General features: G+C 42.9%; 1 protein-coding gene across 5 annotated transcripts in view; it reads right to left on the bottom strand.

Annotated features, from left to right (window-relative positions):
* The window catches only part of LOC118370373 (vinculin), a 76,056-nt gene extending 70,291 nt beyond the window's left edge, over positions 1–5,765 (bottom strand). For all 5 annotated transcript variants that reach the window (XM_052478457.1, XM_035755334.2, XM_035755331.2 and 2 more), the window contains exon 1: positions 5,368–5,765. In XM_052478457.1, the coding sequence (XP_052334417.1) occupies positions 5,368–5,535 (168 nt within the window). In that variant the 5' untranslated portion in view covers positions 5,536–5,765. The remainder of the gene's footprint in view (positions 1–5,367) is intronic.
* Positions 5,766–12,893: the final 7,128 nt, after the last annotated feature.

The raw sequence follows: 12,893 nt of genomic DNA on the forward strand, positions 1-12,893 counted from the left end.
CCACCAGAGGGCAGGCTGGGCTCATGGATAGTAGCCCAACAAGGCATGGGAGACAAGGTAACCAGAGGCAATTAAGCACAGCTGACGGTATTAATGACATACTCTCCTTCCCCTATAAGAGAGAGAATGGAATCAGCAGAGAGGAGGGGGGAAAACTATCTCTGGAAGATGGCCACCGAGAGAGAGGAGCTATCCAGGAAGAACCACTAAGACGGTGACAATCCCGTGACTTTTTGTTGTAGTTTAAAGATAAGCCTATTGTGTTCCTGTTTCATCTGGAGAAGAAGATGTATGTTTTTCCTTGGAAGATGTTGGAGTGTTTGTGTTGACCAAATGCCCTCAATAGAGAACTGTGTTGAATCAAGAAAACCTACTCCTGTCTCGTTTATTCCACCTTCCCGCTTTAGAGTGACGCCCAATTACTTGGTCCTCTCACAATACCCAACAGTTTGAACTTCTAATTTAAAAAATTAACCTCTCCAGAAAAAACTCTCTCACTGTTACCGCCTGCTATCGACCGCACTCCACTCCCAGCTGTGCCCTGGACACCATTTGTGAATTGATCGCCCTCCATCTAGCTTCAGAGTTGTTCTGTTAGGTGACCTAAACTGGGATATGCTTTTAACACCCCGGCAGTCCTACAATCTAAGATAGATGCACTCAATCTCACACAAATCATCAAGGAATCCACCAGGTACAAACCTAACTCCGTAAACATGGACACCCTCATAGACATTATCCTGACCAACTTGCCCTCCAAATACACCTCTGCTGTTTTCAATCAGGATCTCAGCGATCACTGCCTCATTGCCTGTGTCCGCTATGGGCCCGCGGTCAAACGACCACCCCTCATCACTGTCAAACGCTCCCTAAAACACTTCTGCGAGCAGGCCTTTCTAATCGACTTGGCCCGGGTATCCTGGAAAGCTACTCCAACCCCAGCCAACAGCTCCGCCTCCCACAGCTACTCGCCCAAGCCTCCCCAGCTTCTCCTTCACCCAAATCCAGACAGCAGATGTTCTGAAAGAGCTGCAAAACCTGGACCCGTACAAATCAGCTGGGCTAGACAATCTGGATCCCCTCTTTCTAAAACTATCCGCCGCCATTGTTGCAACCCCTATTACCAGCCTGTTCAACCTCTCTTTCTCTCTTTCGTATCGTCTGAGATCCCTAAAGATTGGAAAGCTGCCGCAGTCATCCCCCTCTTCTGCCTATCTAAAGTCTTTGAAAGCCAAGTTAATAAACAGATCACTGACCATTTCGAATCCCACCGTACTTCTCCGCTGTGCAATCCGGCTTCCGAGCCGGTCACGGGTGCACCTCAGCCACGCTCAAGGTCCCAAGAAATATAACCGCCATCGATAAAAGACATTACTGTGCAGCCGTCTTCATCGACCTGGCCAAGGCTTTCGACTCTGTCAATCACCGTATTCTTATCGGCAGACTCAATAGCCTTGGATTTTCTAATGACTGCCTCGCCTGGTTCACCAACTACTTTGCAGACAGAATTCAGTGTGTCAAATCGGAGGGCATGTTGTCTGGACCTCTGGCAGTCTCTGTGGGGGTACCACATGGTTCAATTCTCGGGCCGACTCTTTTCTCTGTATATATCAATGATGTCGCTCTTGCTGCGGGCAATTCCCTGATCCACCTCTACGCAGACAACACCATCCTGTATACTTCTGGCCCTTCCTTGGACACTGTGCTAACTAACCTCCAAATGAGCTTCAATGCCATACAACACTCCTTCCGTGGCCTCCAACTGCTCTTAATTAAACGCAAGTAAAACCAAAAGCATGCTTTTCAACCGTTCGCTGCCCGCCCGACTAGCATCACCACCCTGGAGGGTTCCGACCTAGAATATGTGGACAACTATAAATACTTAGGTGTCTGGCTGGACTGTAAACTCTCCTTCCAGACTATTATTAAACATCTCCAATCCAAAATCAAATCTAGAATCAACTTTCTATTTCGCAACAAAGCATCCTTCACTCACACCAAATTTACCCAAGTAAAACTGACTATCCAACCGAACCTCGACTTTGGCGATGTCATCTACAAAATAGCTGCCAACACTCTACTCATCAAACTGGATGCAGTCTATCACAGTGCCATGCGTTTTGTTACCAAATCACCTTATACCACCCACCACTGCGACCTGTATGCTCTAGTCGGCTGGCACTTGCTACGTATTCGTCGCCAGACCCACTGGCTCCAGGTACTCTATGTCTATGCTAAGTAAAGCTCCGCCTTATCTCAGTTCACTGGTCACGATAACAACACCCACCCGTAGCACATGTTCCAGCAATCATCCCCAAAGCCAACACCCCATTTGGCCGCCTTTCCTTCCAGTTTTCAGTTACTGGAACGAATTGCAAAAATTGCTGAAGTTGGAGACTCTTATTTCCCTCACCAAATTTAAACAACTATCTGAGCAGCTAACCGATTGCTGCAGCTGTACATAGTCCATCTGTAAATAGCCCACCCAATCTACCTACCTCATCCCCATACTGTCTTATTTACTTTTCTGCTCTTTTGCACACCAGTATCTCTACTTGCACATCATCATCTGCTCATTTATCACTCCAGCGTTAATCTGCTAAATTGTAAATATTCGCTCCTATGGCCTATTTATTGCCTACCTCCTCATGCCTTTTGCACACACTGTATATAGACTTTCTTTTTTCTACTGTGTCATTGACTTGTTTATTGTGTTATTGGCTTGTTTATTGATTACTCCATGTGTAACTCTGTGTTGTTGTCTGTGTCACACTGCTTTGCTTTATCAAGTGCTTTGCTTTATCGCAGTTACAAATGAGAACTTGTTCTCAACTAGCTCACCTGGTTAAATAAAGGTGAATTAAAAAAAATAAAACAATTGTTGACTCCAGACAGGTAGATTATGACGAGTGTCAGTGTAATGTAGGGATGTGACAAATGTAAAAGAAAGTAAATATATAAACTACCATTTTTGTTTCGATGTTTTAAAAAAAAGAATGTGTCTGTCACATCTACAGCTCCTCCCATCCGGTGTTCGACGTTGCCAGTGTCCAGCGGTCCTGACATCCATCATTACACACACCTGGCACCAATCATTACGCGCACCTGCACTTCATCATGAGGAACACCTGGACTCTATTACCTCATTTATTACCTCCCCTATATCTGGAATTCCCTTAGCTTCTTTCCCCTGTCAGTATTGTTTGTGTAGACGCCACTGCTATGTTGTCTTGTTCCATGTTTGTTGCTTTGTTAAACGTACCACCTGCACCTGCTTCTCGACCCTCAGCGTCTTCGTTACACTATCCCAGCCTGCTCTCTGCCAGTCTCTGTGTTTGCTGTCCAGTGGTGTAGTGGAGGGTACACTTATATGACGTAAGCCCATTTATTTTTCAGTGTGTATTGCATATATTCACTACTTAATCCCCATGGTGTGTATCAAAGTAGTGTAGTGGAGGTAAAAGCCATACCAATTAATAAGGCTGATGGAACAGATCAGAATGTTTAGCTTAAAATGTTGTAAACTATTACTTCTTAAAAAAAACATGAGCTGGCGCAAACGCAGAGAAAATTATTTTGTGTAGAGGTGCTGACAAATGGCGAATAAACTGTAAGCTATAAAATACATTAATTAATGGGAGAGAGCGTGCGACTCACTTTATTTATTTTTATAAACTATTATTTCTTCACATTTTAGGTGCAGAAATGTGCACATAGCAGTAGGTGTATGCACAAATGTTTCCAAATGCAATTTGAGGGAAAACAATGTTCTAAAATGCACACTGCACATGCAAGAGGATTTATGGACAGGGATGGAAATATCTGTTTGAAATTTAGAAAGAGGGAAGATCTAAATATGCAATAACTATCATGGGTTGCTAATATGACTAGGATAATGCTTTTGGGTGCTACACAATGAACCAAAGTTGTAAGAAAACCAATAGAGCAGGAGAATGCATAAGTGCATAAGTGCTTATAAAATAATTGCCTTTACATTTCCATGGTGGGATTTTGGCTATAGGCTACATTGAAGCAAGGTAAGACATGCCTCATATGTAGAAAAGGTTCAGATTTCAAACAATTAAGGAACAGGTAAAGTATAGTGATGCTAATGATAGGCCTAACCATATCTGGTAGATGGAGAGGCTTTCCCAAAGCCTTCTAAATTACATGTAAACTCGACACAGAGTAGCCTATGACTACCAGGCAGAATGATATGATTATTTGCATCAATCCAGTGGCTATTTGTTTTGCAAACTCCCTCTCATGTGCTACAGAAACACCACCATAAAAACAGAGCTAGGTGTTTGCACACTTGAATTAAAGGGTAACTACACAAGACCTCAAAATTGATCTCCTGATGTGGTTTAAGCAAGTTATGACTTACAACATCCAATTTGTTGTTTTCTAATAAAAAGTCTGACTTTGAGAGCAAAATGAACAAACTTTGTGAACAAAATGAACAAATCTGAAACACAAAGTATTTCCGACTCAGTTCACAGCCTCATTTATCTGTTTCAATAATATACCTTCAATTAGCCTACTTGCACAGTACAACATGGGTTGACGTGACTGTGAATTACCAATGTGGAATTTTTTATTTTTGGTAATTCAGAGTGTATGACACGATTTCTCATTAATTTTTCACAGAGCATTTTTCCTTTGGAGGGCCGTTTGGGGAATCATTTAGCAAAATTAGAATATATGCACTTCTCCAGGCAACACTACACCACTTGCTGTCTCATTGAAAACAACGAGACATGACTCTGTTTATTACAGAGGAGCGAGAGTGAGGGGGAAGGAAATAGTGAGAGAGAGAGAGCGAATGAGTGACAGAGAGAGAGAGAAAGAAAGAGGGAGCATTCTTAATGCTGTTTCCTGTGAAAGAAACCAGCAGAATCCTCAAGTCTAATAGACTCACTCCAAGAGGGGAGACACACACGTGCACATGCACATTCCCGCACACACACCACACCAGAGTGTACATTCACATGTGCTGAAAGGTTAGGCTATTCTGTTGCTCGCTCAGTTTTCCAGAGATAAGATTCTTCCAATGTACACTACTGTATGACATGGCATTTATGACAATACTATTACACTGTTTTACACTGCCTTCTTTCTGCTACAGATGAAGGTTTATTCAACATGAATGGATACTGCCCTAACCCCATTTGACCAGTCCACAGTGACAGCAGTGCCTGTCGAGATTGTCCCTGTAACAAAGTGTTTACCACTACAACAAACAATAACAACACTCCCGTTTCATTCTGCAACACAAACTCCTCTCGGTTCATTTACCATCCAGTACATTACAAAATCACTACACCAAACTGAGTTGTGAGGGGAGAGAGAGGGAGACGCACTTACCCTGACAAGGTTACTGACCGCTGCTTGTACCGCGGCCACCGGGCCGGTCAAATCCGGGATGGCCTTCCCGTCCACCTCCCCGTCCTCGTGCATGATGACCAGGTGGGAGATCTGCTGGGCCACCGGCTCAAGGATGCCCTCGATGGTCTTCGTGTGGAACACTGGCATGGTTACAGCTGTTAGCCCGCTCAAAGAGACCTGAAACACGGCTGCTGCAGCTCCAACACCCCGCTGTTAAAATCCTGCTTTATTCCTCCGCCGTCTTTACCCGACAATAAAAATTGACAAACAAAATGCCTTTTTCTTCTTTAGTTCCACTCCTGGAGTGCGTATTCCAGCGTGGACGGTCTGCAATGCGCGGTGTCAGCCCCTTGTCCGCGATTGTGAGACGAACACCGAAAATCGTGACAGGAGAAATCACAGTTCGAGATCTCAGCCAATGACTGACTGCACGAGATACATCTCTTAATAGGATTGGTGGGCACAGACGGCTTCTCATCACACTCACACGCACACACGCACGCACACCGTTATACCACTGCATGTGAAAGCTGTTCCCAAATGACGTCATGCATTCTGGTTGCCGAAAAAGGGAGTGCTAGAGTGAGATGGTGGGGGGTCGGGGAAAGGGGGTGGAAGGAGAGTGAGAGAGACCTGGTATTAATATGGAGTTATTGCAACATTTCACACCAGAGCTGGATGGTAACAATGTAACTTTCGGACATGCCATCATATACCTTCAACCAGACCATAGGTAAACCACAAGTAGACCTCAACTTAAACCGTACCCACTCCAAGCCACTGGGGGAAAAAACACTCTCTCTGGTCTATGAGTCTGAGTGTTAGGCTGCTTTAGAGCTGGTGTCAATCCCAAATGGCACTCTATACTCTAGTGCACCAATTTTGACCAGAGCCGTATGGGCCCTGGTTATAAATAGTGCACTATGTACGAATAGGGTGCCAATTGGGACTTCTCCTGGTCTGTCACCTGATCTGGGTTAGCTAAAAGGAGGGTCAGGAGTTACCGTTAACGTGTCTCCAGCCTGTCGTTTTTGGCCACTAGCTCTATAATAAGAACAAGGGCTCCTTCTGCTGCTCCTAGCTGCCCCAGATCAAGCAGCTCAGCTATCTTCTGCAGCCCACAGGAGCTGGGAGGGGGAATGGAAATGTAACACTGCGCTACTACCCCACCCAGTTACCCCAGCCCAACTTTCCTTACTGCTTGCTGGGTTAATAAGGACATTTGAGGCTTGTTCTCGCAATGGCAAATGGACTGCCTGGGTTTAGACGTTTGGTTAAACCCTTGTTCCTCTGTAGAGCCTGCCTGACTGTCTAGTATGCTGAAAATTAAGGAGATGGAGTAGGTGGATGAACTACCAGGAGGATATTGACATTGGTATAACTCCAGTTCTCTCCCTCTCCAGGAGGTCTGTAGTGTCTGGTCAGTGCATTTGCTTTCTGGGCAGGCTTATACGTTTGTTGAGTGTTTGGGGAATGGGTTGTGGTTAGATGTATGGTGTGTACACTGTACATGTTTAAGTTTGGGTGGTCTGTGTGTATAAGCAGTGGCCCATAGAGGTTAATCTGAATCTAGGGTTGGAAACCAGAAACTGTAGCAGGAGCTGAAGGACTTGACTCTCTAGTGTGACCAGCTGCGCAAAGAGATGGGCTCCTCCTGATTTGAAAACGAACCAGTAGTACTTGGTAACTTAGTAGCCTTGTGGTTAAGAGTGTCTGCCCTAAGATTGGAAGGTTAGGGGTTAGAATTATCCCAGTTGAATCAACCCCGGCCTAGTCTTATTAAATACTTTAAAAAAATGGACCCCAATGCCTCTCTGCTTGGCACTCAGCATTAAGGAGATGGATTGAGGGTAAGGCCCTGTGATAGACTAGCGTCCTATCCAGGGGGTGTACTTGTACATCAAGCTGCCTCACACTACAGAAACAGGAGATAGACTCCTGCCCTATGGGCCATTCAGGTTACTTACCTACAGTAGTATTTTGGTATTAAGGCAGTACGGGGTTTTATAGCAAGGCCTGCTAAGCGATCTTGATGTTCTGTCTCCCTGTTATGTTCCTGTCCTTACAGAGCTCAGAGAAAGAGTTCTATACCTCAATGCTCTCAGAGCCGTATAAGGGAAGTTCTCTCAGAGAAACTAACATAAATTGCATCATCTACTGATGTAAACTACATTAGCTACTGTAAACTATATTACTCTGTCGCAAACTGTGTGCATGCATATGTGAGTGTGAGTGTTGTGTGTGTGACACAAACAGCACTTGTTAAAAGAAATGTATGTGGGGGGGTGATAGGTGAGAATTGTCTGTTAATTTAATGATTAGAATATTCCGCCCTGAAACATATAATTGTATGGAATTGATTAGAATGTATCAAATCATAATCAATAAATGTGTAGTCCTAGTCAGAATTAGGGTAAAATAATGTCTTTATGGTATTTTAAACACAGACTGTCTGAGCTTGGTGCCGACCTGACTAGAGATTTGGGTGAGAACGGATGTAAGGATTTTTGTTGGTGGAAGAAGGAGTGGACCAAAGCGCAGAGTGGTACGTGTTCATGATGCCTTTAATAAACTGAACACTGAATACAAACAAACAAAATAATAAAGGAAACCCGAAACAGTCCAGTATGGTGAAAACACTGAAACAGAAAATAATCACCCACAACTCAAAATGGGAAAACAGGCTACCTAAGTATGGCTCTCAATCAGAGACAACGATAGACAGCTGCCCCTGATTGAGAGCCATACCAGGCCAAACACATAGAAAAATAAAATCTAGACCTACAACATAGAATACCCACCCACATCACATCCTGACCAAACTAAAAATAGAAACCTACAAAGCAATCTACGATCAGGGCGTGTCAACGGGGAGTACGTCTCAAGGACAAGGACAAGGTCACTATCTATGTCAGGGTAGGGTGGGTAGTGAGACAGGGTAGTGAGACAGACAGTGTGTGCGTAGCAGGACATGTGTGTGCGTCTGTTTGTGTGTATGTGCGTCTGTTTGTGTGTGTGTGTGTGTGTGTGTGTGTGTGTGTGTGTGTGTGTGTGTGTGTGTGTGTGTGTATGGCTGTGTGAATGTGTGGGCGTGAGAAGTGTGTATAAAATCATTTTTTTTGTATTCTTGACCTTAGAACGTTCCGCGAATAAACATTTAACTGTGGTAGACTGGGCCTCTGTCTGTTTTCATTTCTATCAGTATCTTACAAATCCTGATATAGCAGACTTGAGTAATCACAATTAAAGTTATGAACCTGGAGAACAAAATTCTCTTTTCAGGGGGTTGTTCGACGTATGGGGCATTAGACATGGAATTGTGAGGGGGTTGCTATAACCGTAAGAGGGACACACACACCAAGGATGAAACATTGCACCATGCACAGCTGTGTAACAAACAAAAAAATCCTTCTTTTGTAAATTATAGGTAGTTTTTTGTAGCAAAAGAGACACACTTGGATTTAACAGACCTGTTATCAAATAGTATTTGTTTTCTTCGCACGTTTGTTTGAGCTTGTCAGGTGGACAGGGTTTGTACAGTACTTTTGGGACTATCCCACTGCCAGACGAGCTCAATCAAGCTAAGATTTAGTATTTGAAAGAGGATAAATTCTAACACAGATGTGTCTCATAGAGCAGGACCACACGCCTCTGTGCACTGACAGGAACAACAGCAGTTTACTGAAAGGCGTGGAAAAGCGAAAGAGAGAAGATTTGATTGGGTGGTGGTTCAAAAAGAAAAAAATAAGGTTGGAGAGGGGGGACAAAGTGAGTGAGAGAAAGAGAGAGAAAGAGAGAATGTATGTGTGCGAGTGAGGGAGGGAGTGAGTGAGTGAATGAATAATTGAGTGATTGCTTTTAGATTACATGTCTGGTCTGGTGTTCCCAGAGGTCTAGAGTTGGGTCTATATCTGTAACTGTCCTTGGTATGAACGGGCTGTTAGAACTTATCTCTCAATCATCCTTACCAACCTGACCACTGCTTAACACTTATTCTGGATTTACTGTGTGTGTGTGTGGTGTGTGTGTGTGTGTGTGTGTGTGTGTGTGTGTGTGTGTGTGTGTGTGTGTGTGTGTGTGTGTGTGTGTGTGTGTGTGTGTGTGTGTGTGTGTGTGTGTGTGTGTGTGTGTGTGTGTGTGTGTGTGTGTGTGTGTGTGTGTATGCATTGTCTGTGTCAGTCTGTCCTTAAACCACTGGTAACAGGAAAGTCGTGCCCTCTCGACCCCTGAATTCAGTTCTCCCTCATATGCCCTATAAATATGTCATAATCATGAAATAACCTGAAATACCCCTGACATATAGAGAACTCAAACTTGACTCTGCTGTTTGACAATGTGTCATGCCCTGACCGTAGAGAGCCCTCTGGGTTCTCTATGGTGATTTAGGTCCTTGTTGAAGGAATTTTATTCCTCTGTTTTAATACCCAATTAAATTAAACACTCTGTCAGTTCATAAGAATTTGTAAGACCCTTATTTTATTGGAATGGACAGAGTCCGGTCTTAAAAGTCAAGTAACAGCCTTTATTCAAGAGAGTACTGAGTTCATACACATTTTACCACAGGTTATAAACTGAAAATGACGTCAGCGTTTTCTAAATGTTCCGTCTCTTCTTGACACTGGTAGAAAGGCTCTATAGCTCTCAAGCCTTCCCTCCTCGCCTAGAGCCAAGGTCAGTCAGTGTAGTTAAGCATTCTAGACAGTATGGATTTATAGTTCATTCATTTGTACCAAGGAACAGACCGTCATTGTTCTAAACTCGTGACTACATTCACTACATTATATTCAATACTGGGAGCAAGAGAGAAAATTCATACATGTACAGTAGCATAATAGTATTCGGATTAGTCAGTCCTGATTGAAATGTATACATAATTAGTCATCATTGATAAAAAAATCCCTTAACCTCTTAGGCCGCCCCATCCCGCATGCGGGATCGTGACTACAGCCTCAAGCTCATTACCATAACGCAACATTAGCAATTTCTGAAAATTGCAAAATAAATGAAATAAATATGCCTGTCCTCAAGCTTATCCCTTTCTTAACAATCCTGTTGTCTCAGATTTTCAAAATATGCTTTAGAACCAGAGAAAATCAATAATTTGTGTAAGAGTGGTGATAGCTAGCTTAGCATTTAGCGTTAGCATTTAGCACGCAACATTCACAAAAACCAGCAAAGGGATCAAATAAAATAATTTACCTTTGAAGAACTTCAGATGTTTCAATGAGGAGACTCAGTTACATAGCAGATGTCCAGTTTTTCCTGAAAGATGCTTGTGTAGGACACAACGTTCCGTTTGTTACTATGCATTTGGCTACCGAAACTAACCGAAAATTCAGTCACCTAAACGTCGAACTTTTTCCGAATTAACTCCATAATATCGACTGAAACATGGAAAACGTTGTTTGAATCAATCCTCAAGGTGTTTTGTCATATATCTCTTCATTGAAATGCCAGTCCTAGAAGCGTGCATTCTTCTCTGATTCGGATGGAAAAATACTGGGACCTGACTTTTGCACACCAATTTCCACGCAGACACCATGCGGGACACTTGGTAATTGTAGGCTCTTATGGGCAATCTTCCAATGATATGCCTACAAATACGTCACTGTCGCATTCACAGCCATATAAGGAGATCATGGAAAACGTGCCTTCAGAAATCCTGTTGATTTCCTGGTCACTCAAACATCTTGGTTTTGCCTGTAGATTTTGTTCTATGGCACTCACAGTGAAAATCTTTGCAGTTCTGGAAACGTCAGAGTGTCTTCTTTCCAAAACTATCAATTCCAAGCATAGTCGAGCATCTTTTCGTGACAAAATATTGCGCTAAAAACGGGCACGTCTTTTTATCCAAAAATGAAATACTGCCCCTTTTCTAAATGTTCCGTCTCTTCTTGACACTGGTAGAAAGGCTCTATAGCTCTCAAGCCTTCCCTCCTCGCCTAGAGCCAAGGTCAGTCAGTGTAGTTAAGCATTCTAGACAGTATGGATTTATAGTTCATTCATTTGTACCAAGGAACAGACCGTCATTGTTCTAAACTCGTGACTACATTCACTACATTATATTCAATACTGGGAGCAAGAGAGAAAATTCATACATGTACAGTAGCATAATATTATTCGGATTAGTCAGTCCTGATTGAAATGTATACATAATTAGTCATCATTGATAAAAAATCCCTTAACAGTCCTCTGGGTTCTCTATGGTGTTTTAGGTCAGGGCGTGACTAGGGGGGTTCTAGGTATTGTGTTTATATGTTGGTGTACGTGTATGGTTCCCAATTGGAGACAGCTGATAATCATTGCCTCTAATTGGATATCATACTTATTGTGTTCCTTTTCCCACCTGCGATGTGGGATATTGTTTTTGTATGCGCGCTACGTATTTTCACGTTCGTTATTTCTTTGAAGTTTCACAATCAATAAAATGTGGAACTGAGTATAGTCTGATTATTTATATAACGATCGTGACACTATGTTGTCATACACTGTCACACTGACCATTATTTGCATTGTTTGTTCCTATGTTTTGTTTGGTCAGGGTGTGATATGAGTGGGCATTCTATGTTGTAAGTCTAGTTTGTCTATTTCTATGTGTTTTGGCCTGATATGGTTCTCAATCAGTGGCAGGTGTTTGTTGTTGTCTCTGAGTGGGAACCATATTCAGGTAGCCTGTTTTGTATTGTGGTTTTTGGGTTATTGTCTATGTGATGTTGCATGTTTGCACTCAGTATTTATAGCGGGCATGTTCGTTTTGACGTTTTGTTTGTTTAGTGTACTTCGTGTTTGTTTTCATCTATCATTAAAAGGATGTATTCACATCACACTGCGCTTTGGTCTCCTCACTACGACGATCGTGACATACACCTTGTAACATTCTATTCTATTAAAGAGTTTTTACTCAGCAAAGTAACAACACAGTGTGGTCAAAGACTACGTTTTTAATTTTTTTTATTTAACCTTTATTTAACTAGGCAACTGAGTTAAGAACAAATTCATATTTTAAAATGACGGCCTACCCCAGCCTAACCCGGACTACGCTAGGCCAATTGTGCACCACCCTATTGGACTCCTGATCACGGCCGGTTGGGATACAGCCTGGGATCGAACCAGGGTCCATAGTGATGCTTCTAGCACTGAGATGCATTGCCTTAGACTGCTGTGCAACTCGGGAGCCCTCGGAAGTAACTTAGTTGTAGTCACGATCTATTTACCTATAACTATATCCAAACACAGTTATGTTTGTGTTTTTACATATTTATTAACTTCTCTTAAAAACTACCCACAATACACTCTTTCTCAATGTCATATGGAGAATCTATTCTGAGTTAGATGCTGGCTAACATTAACCACTAGCCATGCAGACCAAGTTTTGGCCGTGGTGAGCTACAATCCACCAATCACAAGGAGGTGTGTAGTAAACAACCAATCAAATTCCCCACACGTGGGAGCCACTTAATCTCTGTGAACAAGGCCGGTCTGCCCATTGGTCAGGATTAGTCAGC

The sequence above is a fragment of the Oncorhynchus keta genome, chromosome 2 (genome assembly GCF_023373465.1).
Source record: "Oncorhynchus keta strain PuntledgeMale-10-30-2019 chromosome 2, Oket_V2, whole genome shotgun sequence".
Classification (NCBI taxonomy): Eukaryota; Metazoa; Chordata; class Actinopteri; order Salmoniformes; family Salmonidae; genus Oncorhynchus; species Oncorhynchus keta.